Consider the following 16,114-nt stretch of genomic DNA (forward strand, 5'->3'; position numbering starts at 1 on the left):
TGTGTTAAATGGAATTTAGTAATTTTAAAATATCAATTCATCTTTGAAAAACACAAAAAAGGGAGACAATTCATCTATAACTTAATGTGTTTTTGTTAAATTAACTGAAAAATTTTTGGCAACTGGTTTCCTTAATACACTGTTCAGCCAAAAGTTTTGGAAGATCTCCATCAAGAAAACAGAATTATTCATCAAAAAGTGAAAACTGTGGGGAAGAAACGTTTGAAGATTTACTTCTGAAGTATAAGCAAATACAGTTGGAACTAGAGTGCATCAATAAGGATGAAAAACTGGCTTTGAGTAGCAAAGAGGAGAATGTGCAAGAAGATCCTAAAATGTTGAACTTTGAGGACCAAACAAGCACTGATAATGTCAGTATTATAAAAGACTCAAGTAAAGAAGTAGCTCCTGAGGAGAAAACACAGGTCAAAACTTTTCAGGCATTTGAATTAAAACCACTCAGGCAAAAATTGACTTTACCAGGAGATAAGAACCGATTGAAAAAAGTTAAAGATGGAACAAAACAGCTTTCCCTGAAATCTGACACTACTGAATCTAGTCCAGGTAATGGAATTTAAAATTTCAGTTAGTGATGACATTTCCTTCAAAGGGGTAACTGGTTATTTTGGTAGTGTACTTCATTGAAATGATTCTAATATTTTGTCTGAATTCTTTTTGCACTGTCTACATAAACAGTCATATTGTTGGATGATGACAAATTCTGTTTGATTTTGGCCTTAAGTGCTGATCAGGGCTAATAATACAATTTTAACATAAGTGGTAATGGGCACTTTTGTTCCCTAGCTTACAGGGGATACTTTTGCCATTTACATTTTTTTTTTGATTGGAGTTTAGTTGCTTTACAATGCGTTTCTGCTGTACAGCCAAGTGAATCTACCATACATACACATATATCCTTTCTTTGCTGTTTACTTTTAGACATAGTGTTGGTTAAGTTTATTGTAGGAATTCAGACCTCACTCCCATTCCTTGTTTGAAATTTTCAGCATGAATGGATGTTGACGTTTATCAGATATTTTTTCTTCATTATGGAGAAGAGCATCTAATTTTTCTTGTTTATTAGTGTAATGGATTATATTAATTGATTTTTATAGAGTTAAACCACTGTTGTATGATTGGGATAAATCCAGCTAGTTCATGATACATTATCTTTATACATCATGGATATGGGTTGTTAATTTTTCCTTTTCTTCTTTTATGAGAGTGTATATTTAGATACAGTAAAAATTTATCCATTTAACTGTGTAGTTTTTTGAGTTTTGACAGATGCAAGCAGTTGGGTAATCATTGCCAGCCATCACTGTTCAGATGTAGAACAGTTCCGTTAAGTCCTGCCAGTTCCCTCATGCCACCAACCCCACTTGTAACCACTGGTCTGTTTTTCTGACCCTATACTTTTGCCATTTCCAGAATGTCATATAAATAGAGTCATGTAGAACATTTTTTTAATCCTAGCTTCTTTGATTAGTGTGTTTGAAATTGATCCATGTGGTTACATGTATCAGTAGTTCATTCTGTTTTACTGTTGAATGTCCCATTGTATGGCTTTGCTACAGTTTTTTTATCCATTTCCCACTTGAGGGACATTTGGTTCTTTCAGTTTGGGGCAGTTATAAAACCTTCATGAATAAAGTTTTGCTAATACTTGTTTATAAATTTTCATCTATGTTCATAGCCTGTAGCTTTGTTTGTTTTTCCTTGCAAGTTTTAGTATAAAGTTGGTAGTGTGTCCAACTCTTTGTGACTCTGAATTGTAGCCCGCCAGGCTCCTCTGTCTGTGGGATTTTGAGGCTAGAATACTGGAGTGGGTTGCCATTTTTTCCTCCCGGGAATCTTGCCAACCCAGGGATTGAACCTGCCCCTCCTTTATCTTCTGCATTGCAGGCTGATTCTCTACTGAGTGGGGGAAGGGGGAGCCTAGTATAAAGTTACAGTGCTCATAATGAGTTGAGTGGCTTTCCCTCTTTCAAATGGGTTTAAGGTTGTACTCATTCCTGGGATATTTGGTAGATCTTGCAGGTACAATTATCTGGGGCAGGATGGAGTTTTTCTGGGGAGGTTTTAAACTACTGACTGTTCGGGTTTTCTATTTCTGGGTAAAGCAGTTTAGGTAAACTGTAATTTTCTAGTAATGTGTTCATTTCCTGTAAGTTGAACAGTTTATACTAAGTTATTCTTAAATGTCTTACCTTTTTATTATCTGTAGCATTTATAAATTTTATCTCCCCATACCTTTTAAAATTTCCTCAGAAATAAGTTCCCTGCTTGTTAACTCATTAATTCTTAGCCTCTCTACTATTGACATCGTTTTGTGGTATAAACTTCTATTAGTCTCATTTTGGGCTATAAATTTTGCCTCCCTGATAGCTCAGTTGGTAAAGAATCCGCCTGCAGTGCAGGGACCCCACTTCCATTCCTGGTTGGGAAGATCCCCTGGAGAAGGGAACGGCTACCCACTCCAGTATCCTGGCCTGGAGAGTTCCATGGACTGTACAGTCCATGGAGTCGCAAAGAGTTGGACACGACTGAGCAGCTTTCACTTGGGCTGTAAGGTTTCTGTTTTAGTTGCATCTCAGCTTGTAATACGTAAGTTTTTTTCATTCAGTTCTAAGCATTTTTCTGATTTTTGTTGTTCTTTGGCCTGTAGGTTATTTGGAACTATTAACTTCCAAGAATGTAGGGTTTTTAGCTGTTTTTTTGTTATCCACTTGTAAGTCAGTCAACACTGTCAGAGACCTATGTGGTACCAATCTTTTGAAATATTTCTAGAGACTTGCATTATTGTCTAGCATGTGATCAGTTTTTATAAGTTCTTTGTGTGTTTGAAAGGAATGTTTGGGTTGTTAGATCAGGCTTTTATGTTCACATCTTAGAAGGAAGATGTAAACAGTTTTTTGACCTGCTTGACCTATCAGTTACTGAGAGGCTTGCTAAAATCTGCCAGTATGGTGGTGGATTTCTGGTTTTCAGTTTTTACTTTAAATACATTGAGGCTAGGGAATTATTATTCTTATTACTATGTAGTGACCTCTATGTCTAGTAGTAATTTTGCCTAAAAGATGATTTTGTCTCAAATTAATAGCCAGCCACACCATCTTTCTCTTCAGAAGTGTATGTTTTTTGTATGTCATTGCCTATCCTTTCAGTCTTTCTGTATCTTCTTGTTCCAAAGGTTATTTGCACATTAAATAGAACCGATTTCATTTGTAATTTAACCTGATAATCTTTGTCTTTTAACAAGACAAATATAATTTGTTCACACTTTTTCATGATTACTGATCTTTGTATTTCCTTTTTTTCTTTCTTGCCTCTTTTTTTTGTTTGTTTGTTTAAAATTTTTTTTTTTCTTTTACTGGTTTGACAGTTAGGTATTAAGTTTTTGGTCTCATTTTGATTCCTTTAAGAATTGTAACATGAATTCTTACCAGTGTTTAAAGTTAATCAAGGCATTTACCCTCTCCCTGATACACAAGGACAGTTTTTGCCTACCTTTGGCCATGTATTTAACTCTTTCTTAACTCACTCTTTTATGTCTAGAATCACTTAGGCTTAAAATACGTTTTTAAGAATTTCCATGTAGTAGTTTGTGTCTACCATATGAAAAAGTTACTTCTGTTTACCCCCCCTTAAAAGACAGCTTTCCCATGTTTAGAATTCTAGATTAGTTAATTATATTATCAATATGTTGAAGATATTTTCTGGCTTCCATTGTTAACTTTGAAAAGTCAGCTGTCCATCTTAACAGTTTCTCATTTGAAGGTAATCTATCATTTTTCCCTAGTTGCTTTAAAGACCCTGTTTTTGTCTTAATACTCTACAGTTAAACTGTGATATGTTAATTGTATTTTTTATTTTTATTCAGCTTGGGACTTGTTTTGCTCCTAGTTTTCATTGATTCTGAAAATAGTCATTATCTCTTATGTTGTCCCATTCTCTTTTTTTTTGAACTCTGTATTGTATCAGTATGTTTTAGTAAATCATCTCACTTCACCTTTCATTTCTCTTAAATTTGCATCTGTAACTGTGTGATACATTCTGGAAAATGTCCTCTGATGTATCTTTCAGTCCACCTAGTTCTCAAATTCTTTATCTCTTGTCTGATTGGCCTTAAGCCCACTTACTGAATTTTAAATTTCAGTTACAGTTTTTGTTTTAGTGTTTCATTTTTATTTTGTTCTTTGGTCATTTTAAAAAATTTTTCTTCTGTTTTTCAAATTTATCTTTATTTCTTTAAACATTTTAATTATGGGCTTGTTTTGATTTTCCTCTTTGCCTGCTAGTTTCTGGTATCTGGGTCTAATTTCTAATTTTTGCTATCCCTGCTGGTTCTCATTTCTTGGTACCTTCTTTTCTTGCATGTTTAGTGTTTTTTGTTCATTGTTTTTTTTAAAGTAAGGTGTTCATTGTCCTCTGAATTATTTTGGTAGGGAGTTTTGGTGGCCTGTACAAAGGTAAATTTCCTAGCGAGGATTTGCTTTTGCTGCTGCCAAGGAGCTAAGTAGACTTTTGATTTGGGACTATGTTATATTTGACCTCTTCAGGCAACTCATGTGATGTAAATTTGATTGCAAACCCAAGTGGTGACTGATTCTGGTTACACATTCCTAGGGACATGTTTATTCCTCCTCAATTTAGCACCATGGTTCCAGACAGGCAGTTTCGAAGATTATACCCCAGTGGGATAGAGAAGACACATAGACAAGTATGGAATATATTTGAGTTATGTATGACAGCCTGGAATATATTTGAGTTATGTATGACAGCCTGCAGTAATGCAAAGGAAGGATCAACTACCTTCATTGGGATTTAGAAAGTTTTCATTGTGATGGTAATGTTTGATGGTAATGTCTTGGAGGATGTATCTTTTCCACTTGGGAATTCCCATCAGAAGGAACCAAATGAGCAGTTGAAAGCCTAAAGAACTTTTAAAGGATATTGAGATTGATCTAATACAGGTGCAGTGTGAAATATACGTATGTTTATTGAGTGGTTGGATATAAATTTATAAAAGTACAGGTTGAGATTGGAATGCAAAGGGCACTGAATATCTTGCTTAAGGGATTTAGATTTTCTTTAAACCTCAGGTGAGCCATCAAATATTTTTAAACAGAAAAATGATATGATCAGATGTCTGCTTTAGAAATATAACAGGCAGCAGTGTAAAAGAGGGAAGAAAACCAAAAAAGCTGAAATTTATCTGAATCAAGAAATTATATTGATTAGTGTTAAAACACATGCACCCCTTCCCCAGTCTTCAGCAAAACTTGCTGCTTTGCCATTAAACCTTTTGGTTGCTATGGGTCAGCTTCCCCCCCCGCCCCCAATTTCTCTTTTTTCAGGCCATTTACTCAACCTTTATCCCTGTTGTCAGTCTGTGAGGTTGCCTCCTATTTCAGGTGATCTCACTCAACTTCTAACTTTTCACTTCCTAATTGTAAGCTTATATCCATATCAATTTTCATTTCAGTTCTCTACTGTGAGGAAGTGGTGACCCTCTCTTTGTTTATGGCCACTTTGTCTTAACCTGATTCCTGGCTCTAATTTCTCTCAGTTTCTCTGGGATCTTACTCCAAAGGTTTTTTATTCTGTGTCCTCTTTAACCACTTTTCTCTTAAGGAGTGCTTACTATAAACACACTGGTGTATTCCATCCCCAAATCTGAACAATCTCTCCTCCCCATTCTACCTTGTCCCTTAACTTCTGTCTTTTCAACCAGACTACCAGAAAGGCCAGTCTGCGCTGACTCTTTTCACTTTACATCTCGGTAACTCAATGCAATACCTTCCTAACAATGCAGTTTGCTTGTCTGCCCCTACCAGAGTACTGAAACTACTCAGGGCAAGATTACTTTAACCTAGTTGCAGATTTTACTGTTCATTTTCTTTCATTTTTTTGTTTCATTCTTCCATTTATTCAAAAGTTAGTTGAGCACTTTGTTCCAGGCTCTTGGGAATACATCAGTGAAAAAAATAAATAATCATTTATTCCTTTGTGGGCTTGCATTTTAAGACGAGGAAACAGTAATTATGATGACTAAGTAACAGTTGTAGAGAGAGAAAAAGCATCGCAGTGAGTGAGTTAGAATGGAGGCAGTGGGTACAGGCTGCAGTATTAGTGAGTGATCAGGAGAGGCCTGCATTTGAAGGTGAGATTTAAACAAAGGCTTTGAAGATGGTGGGGGAATAGCCAAATGTGTACATGTGGGAAAGAGGTTTCCAAGCAAAGAGAAGAGATAGTTTGGAGTATTGGCTTTTTAACTGTGGTCATTAGACCTTCTTTACTTGGGAACTTAATAGAAATGCAAATTCTCAGACCCTATGCCAGATCTCCTTGGAAAAGACCATGCTGGGGAAGACTGAAGGCAGGAGGAGAAAGGGGACGACAAAGGATGAGATGGTTGGATGGCATCACTGACTCAATGGGTATGAGTTTAAACAAACTCTGGGAGATAGTGAAGGACAGAAAAGCCTCATATGTGCAGTCCATGGGGTTGCAGAGAGTTGGACACAACTGAGTGACTGAACAACAGCAACCCTAGATCTACTAAAGAGGAAACTCTGGAAATGGGGCCCAGCAGTCTGTGTTTAACAAACCCTCCTGTTGATTCTGATACCTGCTAAACTTTGAGACTCACTGAACTAGAGTAATGACCCTTAGGCAGAGGGGTACTGGCACATTTGAGGAATAATAGGGAAGCCAGTGCCACTAAAGAAGAGGGAGTGAGGGGGATGAATAGTGGGAGAAAAGAGGTCAGAGAGAATGGCTGGGACAGATCATGCAGTATCTTACAAGAACTTTAGTTTTTATTCTGAGTGAAACAGGAGGTGTTACAGGATTTTGAGCAAAAGATTGGCATAATTTGCTTTGTATTCTCAAAGACTCACCCTGGCTGCAACTTTGAGAGTATTCTATAGGGAGTAGACACATCTATTACATTCAGTGATACTTTTCTCATTAATCTTGAAATTTCAGGGTTTCAGTGATACTATACACATCAGTAATTTCTTACAACTTTCTTCTGACTTTCCTGTTTGTTTATTTTATAACACTTTTCCTTTATAACTTCTTATCTGTTGATATCTTTGGTGTTCTCTTCTCCTTGGTTGTTCTCATTTGTTACAGTTTTTTTTTTGTTTGTTTATTTTTGGCTGTGCAGGCTTTCTCTAGTTGTGGTGAGTAGGGGCTAAGTTTCCAGGTGGAGTGTGTGGGCTTCTCATTGTGGTCGCTTCTCTTGTTGCAGAGCATGGGCTCTAGGCCACGCAGGCTTCAGCAGTTGTGGCTCACAGGCTCTAGAGCACAGCTCAGTAGCTGTGGTGCATGGGTTTAGTTGCTCCCCGGCATGAGGACGTCAAATTCACGTCCTCTGCATTGGCAGGTGGATTTGTAACCACTGAACCACCAGGAAAGTCCAGTTATGGTTTCAACTACCCCCGAATCCTGACTATCTCTTGCTCAGTTTAGAATTTCAGGTAATAATTTTAAAAATACTACATGGCTGCACAAGACCCATTTTCATTTTGGAAGTATTGAGTAGGAATTGACATAATAATATTGTAAAGACCTATGACAGGTGGTAGGACAAAAGGACCAAACCACGTATCTGGTCAATTAAACCATAACCTGCTTTTATTAATCTTTGTGTGAAGCTGAATTTATGGTCTGAAATTTATGGCTTGTGCTTGTTTTTCAGGTGACATTGTGCTCATTAGGTATCTGCCAGCTTAGTGGATAGTTGCTTTTACTTCCCTTACAGGGAGGTGCTACTACCTTTTTATAGAGAGCCTCATCAACTAATAGACTTCGCCTAACTTAATGATTCCTCTCGTGTCGGACAAAAGTTCAGTTCTTTTTACATTTATTATGGAAAGTCTGTCTTTTTTTTTTCCTGTTAATTTTTATGTAATAGTTATTACTATTCTGGTATTCTTTGAAGTATGGTCAGTTTTGCTATAAGGTGACATGCATTCCTGAAAATCACTACACTGGAATTACACAATAAAAACCACAGGGTTTATGGGCAAATCATGTTAGGGGAAAAGGCTCTCAACAACCTTGTCAGTGGCACATAAAAAAAAGATTGCAATCTAATAAAAATGATAGTGCAAGTTTACACATTAAATGGGTAAAAATGCCTGAAATACTATAATGTCACTTTACCTTGAGAAAGACCTAAAATGTGTTTGTGGAAGCAGGCTACAAGTTACAAGTGGAAGCAGCTCTACTTACAAGTTACTGTGAGTAGAGCAAGGGAGGTTATGTGAAATTGGACAGTAAATTGTAACACCAAATGGGGATGGGTGTGGCTCATCACATATGTACAGTGAACTGAAGAGCTGGTAGATTGCTCAGAGTCTGTGGGGTTTGTATATTCCTACATGGCTCCTCCCAGGATCGCCTGGGTACAGCTTTCTGCATTCTCGTGGTGTTTCTTGGACACAAATTGTACGTAAGCAAATGTGAAATTTGTATTGTCCTCAAATTATTTTCTAATCTGTTAATCATGTTGCAACAAATTTGTATTTCCAAAACAAGCAATATGGCAGAACTGACCTAACTCAAAGTTTGGTGGTTGCCTTCCATTTACTTTTTTAGGGTAGTTGATTAATTCTATGTATTGAATAAATTGCCTGTTCTTTTACCAGTAGATCTTGAGCAATCAAGTTAAGATATTCGGAATACTGGCAGTGGTATTACGGAAAAAAACCTAGATTTGGAATTTATACTTAGTTTGAATCCTAGCTTTGCAAATCCAGTTGTGTCATCTTGAGAGATTTTCTTAGTTTTTAACTTAATCTGTTTTAGCTATGAAAGAGTCTCAGTACTGTTACATAGGTACTATAACTTAATTGCATGATTTGTAGAGCTGTCGTAGAGGAAATAATATCGTTGTTTAGTTGCTAAGTCATGTCTGACTCCTTTGCAACCCCAGACTGTAGCCCTCCAGGCTCCTCTTGTCTATGGGTTTTCCCAAGTAAGAATACTGGAGTGGGTTACCATTTCCTTCTCCAGGGGATCTTCCCAAGCCCTGGGAAGTTGAACCCACATCTCCTGCATTGGCAGGTGGATTCTTTACCACTGAGCCACCAGGGAAAGCCCAGATTAGATAATATATAAGTAAGATTTTGTAATAACTTAATCATAAATATGGGTCTGAGGCTAGAATTCTGGAAGATGTGTGGACGGACTTAATTTTGTCATTTAATCTACTTCTACAAATACTTTTTTGGATAAAGAGAGAACATTTCTTATTTTTCTTCTTCTTTTTGTTTTTAGTACATTTTGGCCACCAGGAAAGTCCTGAGGACATTTTTTTAATAAATCAATACTATCTCTAGATGTTTGAATTCATTTCAGCTTCAAAGGTCTGAATTAGTCGTCATCATATTCTTTTTTCTGTGTTATCTATTTAGTAAGGAAGCTTTGTTTTTTGCCTACCTACTCTAAATTCTGTTCTTATTTGAAATAGTTTTTAATTCAGAAGTCATTTTTATCATGGTGCAGTTTTAATTTATATTTTATTGTTTTGAATTATTTTTGCCTTGTAACTTTCAGAAATGAAGCTGATATGTAAAGTTTTTTCAAATTTTCATTCTGGCAACATTCTTTCCTTTTGATGGAGAGATTGAGAAAATGAAACTCTTTATTGAGACCTTTAAAAATAATTATTAGTATAAATGTCACGTAGCATTTTATTTTAAATTGATTGTAGCAGTCTTTTAAAGCATTCAAAGTATGCTGTTTTATTTTAAAGGATTAGAAGAAAAGGAACAAAATTTAACCAGAAGAATTAGTGCCTCAGATATTCTGTCTGAAAAGGTAAGATAATGCTTTGTGGGATTGGATATCTCTGTAAGATTGATTCTTGTTCTGCTTTACTCTGTTCTCTTGAATGGAAAGTTCTGTCTTGTTTTTCACTTTTTTTTTTCATCATTGCTGTACGTCCATTTGGATATAAACCTTAAAGATAAAATCTGGAGAGAGATCTTGGAATATCAATGTCTCCACTGGATTCAATTAACATATTTAATTGAAGTGCTATATGTTATCTGTAGGTGAACTTTCTGCTTGTATTTTGAAACTTTTGCTTTCCAGACATTTTCTGTCCTTTCTATGGGAGGATTACACTGTGGGAAAACTTTGAAGTTAAACCTTGACCTGGCGTCCAGTTCTGGTTCCTCTTAGTAGCTGGGTGGTCTTGCGTCAGCTGCTTAGGCTTTGCCTGCCTCTCTTTTCTTTTCTACAAAATGAGTCTAATGTCATCTGTTCTCTGGATTGTTGTGAGGTTCAGCAGGGTAAAGTGCAAGAGCATCAAGCACTGTGTTTGTTTAATAGGTACTCACTGGGCCGAGCCTTTTGTTTGTTGAATTAGATTATCTGAAATATCTTCAGTTTCTTCTGTTAAGACTTCAGTTTCTTTCTCTGAGTAAATTGAAATGATGAAAACAGCTTAGAAGTTTTAGGAAAGAGATGGTCTTGAATTTAAGGGTGATAAAATAACAGATATACCCACAGGCAATCATGCATATATGTATATATGGTTTTGAATATCCTAACAATAACTCTATAAGGTAGGTTGACATTATCTCTTACAGAAGAGCTGAGGTTCAGATGTGTAGATTAACTGACTTGCTTAAAGTTTTATAAGAATTAGATATCAGAGCAAGGAGCTTGAATGAGCCTCAGTACTCTTCTTATTGATCAAGTAACTGCTTTGAGGGACAGTATCAGTGGTCTCTCTCATTCCAAAAGTACAGGTAGCAAAAGATAATCAAAGACTTTTAAGTCTCTGTGGAACAGTAATGATAGCTTTATTTTAGTTAAACTCTGGATCATCACTGTCCAATAGAATTTTCTGTAATAATGGAAATTTCTATATCTACACTCCAGTATGGTAGCTATTAACCACATGTGCCTATTAAGCATTTGGAATGTGACTAGTGTGACTGCGAAACTAAAGTTTTCATTGAATTTTAGTTAAATAGCCACGCATGACTTACTGGTTCCATTTTTTGGATAGCATGACTCTAGATCTTCAGTACCAAGCAGTAGAATTTGATGTTTAAATGACTTAAAGTAAAAAAGACTCATGATAATTTTTCAGCTCATTTTTTACATATATTTCCCAAGAAAGCAAAGAGTAACTGTATCCTGGTTTGGGTAAACTGAACTACCGAAATATGTGATGGTAGTTCAGTTAGGGATTTATAATAGTCTGTAAAATGTTAAACCACTAGATAGACTCTATTGTTTTCTTTATAAAGAATTAATTTAATTTGATTTTAAAAGTATAATTACAATTCACTTATTAGATTAAGTGAACCTTAATTTTTTTGAGTCTTAGCCTCTTTTTAGTTTTCCCTCCTTTTCTGTTTATACACATAAGGGACAAAACATGCATAGCTTTGTGTTGAACTTCAAGGAGTGGGGATGCCAGAGGACCCCCTTATTGCCCTCCCTCCAAAGACTCATGGACTTCAATCTCACACTTTTGCTTAGGTCGCCGGACATTTTCTGTTATATTTTAGCTAAAATGTGCAGAATAGATAATTTTTAAAATTAACTGAAAAAAATAGTGAAAAAATAAAGGTTATTTCAATTGGAAAAAAGTTATCAAACGTTTATTCCTAAACTGTTTCCCTGTTTTAGCTTCCCTGAAGAAGTCTTGGGTGTTAAAAATATTGTTGATACCAGATAAATATCTGTACCTTTAGAACATGGAATGCTCAAGTATAAGCAAATCTTTATATATTTTTTCCTTCAAAACTGATTTGAAGAATTATAAAATATATTTTTAAAAGTTTGCAAGTTTGAATCTTGACATTTCATTGTGCCTGTTCTGTGTAGTACTTGTAAGGCTAGTAAACACCCATGATTATGGGACCACTTTGTTCTTTGGTCATTACCTCCCCTGGGTTGGTTTCTTCTTGCATTCACTGCCGTCAGATTTCTACTTTGGGAAGCAGTTAAATGCCAGTCTCAAACTTTTTTTTTCGTCAGTTGTACCCTCCCCCTCTAACCCTTCTCATGTATACATATACCCTCTACAGACTGATCTTCAGTTTGTATTACAGGAACTGAGTTAGAGTATAGGGCTATGGTAACTTATTCAGTTTCCTTGTTTTATTTGTATTTACCATTTAAGTATTTGTTTTAAAACTAACTTTAAATTCTGATCTTACAGCAGCTTTGATTTGGTAGTATGTCTAAAGTCAAATAATAGAATTTTTAAATGGCAACTATTTCTTTTGTTAAAGAAGCTTGGTGAAGATGAAGAGGAGTTATCTGAACTGCAGCTTCGTCTTTTGGCTCTTCAGTCAGCCAGTAAAAAATGGCAACAGAAAGAACAGCAGGTGATGAAAGAAAGTAAAGAAAAGTTGACTAAGACGAAAACTGTACAGCAAAAAGTTAAAACCAGTACAAAAACACATTCGGCCAAAAAAGTTAGCACTACAGGTGATCATTTCTATTAAACTCTTTTAATTTATTTCCTATATCAGTATAGTTTCTAGATTTTAATTCAGAAAGTTTTGAGTTGGGAAATTATATAGGGCCCTGAATAAAGAACAGTCCTGTATAAACAGAACTTAATGATTGAAATAATTATTAAAGCTTTGTTTTCTCTTCTTGAAAATTCTAACTCTAATAGAGGCTGATGTTTCTATATTTTTTAAAGCTAAACAAGCATTGAGGAAGCAGCAAACAAAGGCGTGGAAGAAGCTGCAACAGCAAAAAGAACAGGAAAGACAGAAAGAAGAGGATCAGCGTAAGCAAGCTGAAGAAGAAGAGAGAAGGAAAAGAGAAGAAGAAATCAGAAAGATTCGAGATCTCTCAAATCAGGAAGAACAGTACAATCGATTTATGAAATTGGTTGGTGGAAAGAGGAGATCAAGGAGTAAAGTAAGGAGTTAAAAAATACAAAATCAAAGTATTACTCAAGTTTGAGTATCCTTGTATTAGCTCATAAATTCAGTCAACTAGGAAAACGTATTAAGTTACTTTGTTTGATAGAGCTTGTTATAGATAAATATTGCTTTGGGAAGAAGGGAAGGTAGGTTATAATTGAGAATGAATTGTTTTTATAGTTACAGATGCTAGAAATAGAAGAAATAGACTAAAATTATGATTAGAAAAGCCTCTCTTTGGCTTTTGTGTCCTTTTCTATTTAGAAGAAAGAAGCATTCCTGAGTTGCAATGAGGACTTATTCTTAAAATTACTATTCCCTTTTAGTTTTCCATTGTTTAGTGATGTAGAATTAGAAATGTATCATAATTAGTTGATATGGACTATTTTTAAGAAAGTTAAATCATCATATCATAATAGCCTTAGTGCATGTGGCTACTTCAGTTATCAAGCATTTGTGAACCTTTATTATGTATAAGTCATTGATAATGACTGGATGAGTCGTTGCCTTTTATGGCTCATGTCAGGAAGTAAACTGGAGATTTAATATTGATCTGGTGCTATTAGCAGTGACAAATTTCAGAATTCTGAACTTTGAGACTATACTTGGAAGTGTATTATTGATATTAAAGAATAGAGGGATATTAAAGAGTAAGAGCTGTTTAATTGTAGGGAGTCAAGGGTTAGATTTAAGTAAGGAATTTATAAGTATTCATACTCTGAGCTTCCAAAAAGTACTTTGATGAAATCTTTCTATAGAAAAGTATTGTATATTACTTGTATTCATTTGGATAGGTTTTGGTAATTTTTAATTTCTTATAAACTGTCTCTCAGTGGAGATTGTAAGAAGTGAAAAAAAAGAAAACAGCATATAAGCATATGACCAAGAGTTTTTAGTTTTCAGTTATCATTAATTTATTCATAACTGAAATGTTAATTCGGGCAATATTCTAAATAAAACTTAATAACATAAAACTTGAATTCATTTCTCTGATTTCTTAATTTGCAGAGAGAGGCCATTAGTATTTCTGATCTTGGTGTCATCTTACTTTCTAGAGGAATAGCTGATTATTTAGTGACTCAGTTCACTGGGGGATTTCATCTGTACATGTAGTACTTTCTAGCTTCATTTTCTGTCTGACAGTTATAAAATGTCTGCCACAATGTACCTATCATGTATATTGAATTTCCCAAATCAGATGTGATAGTTCTAAGTGGATCATCATGATTTTTGATACTGTTCTATGTAAAAGATTACTGTTAATTGTTTTATAATTTCGAGCCTAATAGTAGACTGAGACAGAAAATGCTGTGAAACTAAAAATAAATCTTGTATAATTAGTCTTCAGATCCTGACCTGAGACGATCCTTAGATAAGCAAGCTACTGATAGTGGAGGCGGCATTTATCAATATGATAACTATGAAGAAGTTGCTATGGATACAGATAGTGAAACCAATTCTCCAGGTATGAGCTAAAACTTAAAACATTTGTACATTCACAATTATTAAGTAGAAAATGATCAAGAAGCTACCCAAAACATTGAAAGAAATGTGTAAGGAAAGTAAAATTTGCTGGTAGGTTGTACAACCAAAGACATTATTTGGTGTTTAAATACTTCAAAAGCAAACCTCAAACTGTAGTATTAACCTTTATTTTCTTGTATTTCTTCCTGTATAGTATTTTAATAAAAAAGGCAGTATTCTGCTGTTAACTGTTTGATCTAAGAAGTGAATATTGTGGGAAAGGTGAGAACACTGCTTTAAAAAACCAACGAACAAAGAAATCTTTAAGTATCTTTATGTCTAAGGCATTCTTCATTTTAGTCAAAAAAAAGGATCTTTCTTTTGTTCAGGCTTCTTTTCTCCTTCCGCTGATGGTACTTTGTAGGAGTAGAGAGATGGAAAGGGATACCAGTGGTGCCTTAGGATGAGCCGATTATAATTGTTAGGGCTACACCTCTGAGAGTGCACATTTCAGGATGTGGCCCTCCCTGAGAGTTAGAGACTCACTTTAGTTGATTTTCAGGAGTAATGGACTGTGAGAGACCTATCCTCTTACTAATTAAAGCTATCCTCTTACTAATTAAAACAGATAAGAATGGGGCAGACAACAAAATGCTGTTAGTGTTCTAGAAACTAGAATACTTACTTGCAAGGTCATATGGCTAGTGTTTTTCTTCCACTGGTTGTATTGTGAGACCAGATGAAACTAGAATTCCACTTTAGTGTGTCTAGAGAGAAGGCAGAATCTATATGATTTGGTAATGTTTAGCAAAAGTTCATTTTCAGGTTATAATGTTTAGGTTCATATTTAATAATCTTATATTTTCATGTCATAATTCTCTTTGGTCAGCCTTTGATTATTTCTAAGTTCTTGGAAATGATTCATTGTAGTTCTCAAATATTGACATTATTATTACTCTATAATAGTTTTATGATTTACCCTTTAGAGGAATTTTGTAAAAAAATAATATAAAAAAATATAATCAAATGGCATCTATCAGCTCCATATAAGTCATGTGGTTAATACTCATTGACTTGAAAGACAACTGGGACAAAGAAGAAATATTAAGTTTCCCTAAGGTTATATGGTTTAGAGGTAGCAAGAGTAATCTTCAAATCTGTCAGATTTCAGTGAGTCTAAAGAAACCACTGAAGGTCAAATAAGCAGTTATTTTTATCTGCTACCAAGGAAAAAGTGCTAACAATTTAATTGAGATGCATCAGTAACTATTTCAGAATTACTAAATTTGAAAAAAAATGTATACTTTAATGATTAAATGCATAGGTAATTCTTTTCATTCCTAGTCCTGTTTGCTTTCTCTCCAGTTTAAATAGTCTGTTTCTTCACTTTTCTGCACATTGAGGGAGGGATGGGGTCTCGGCATCACTGTTTCCTTTGGTTATGATACTTTGGCAGATTCAGGGGAAATTTTTGTTTTATTATTTCTTAAAAAGTATGTTTTTTTCCAAAAAGCAATAAAAGCCTTTCCTGCTTTATTCCCTTTTACCACAAGTAGGTGAAAAGTAGAACAAGATAGAAAAGTTTTCAAGGGACTAAATATCAGCTTAAGTGGATGGCTAACTTTATAGTGATATAAGAGCAATTATAAATAGGCAGAGGTAGTCTCATGGAGGTTAAGTATTTTATTGGAGATTAATACAATCTCACTTGTACTTTACTTAGATGT

General features: G+C 34.9%; 1 protein-coding gene across 3 annotated transcripts in view; it reads left to right on the forward strand.

The window, feature by feature from the left end:
* Positions 1-16,114, forward strand: part of ZFC3H1 (zinc finger C3H1-type containing) — a 50,632-nt gene that overhangs the window by 5,254 nt on the left and 29,264 nt on the right. For 2 of the 3 annotated variants that reach the window (XM_043446255.1, XM_043446257.1), the window contains exons 2-6: positions 148-564; positions 9,773-9,837; positions 12,276-12,474; positions 12,695-12,918; positions 14,265-14,388. In XM_043446255.1, the coding sequence (XP_043302190.1) occupies positions 148-564; positions 9,773-9,837; positions 12,276-12,474; positions 12,695-12,918; positions 14,265-14,388 (1,029 nt within the window). The remainder of the gene's footprint in view (positions 1-147; positions 565-9,772; positions 9,838-12,275; positions 12,475-12,694; positions 12,919-14,264; positions 14,389-16,114) is intronic. The other variant, XM_043446256.1, reaches the window with a different exon arrangement.

The sequence above is a fragment of the Cervus canadensis genome, chromosome 25 (assembly GCF_019320065.1).
Source record: "Cervus canadensis isolate Bull #8, Minnesota chromosome 25, ASM1932006v1, whole genome shotgun sequence".
Classification (NCBI taxonomy): domain Eukaryota; kingdom Metazoa; phylum Chordata; class Mammalia; order Artiodactyla; family Cervidae; genus Cervus; species Cervus canadensis.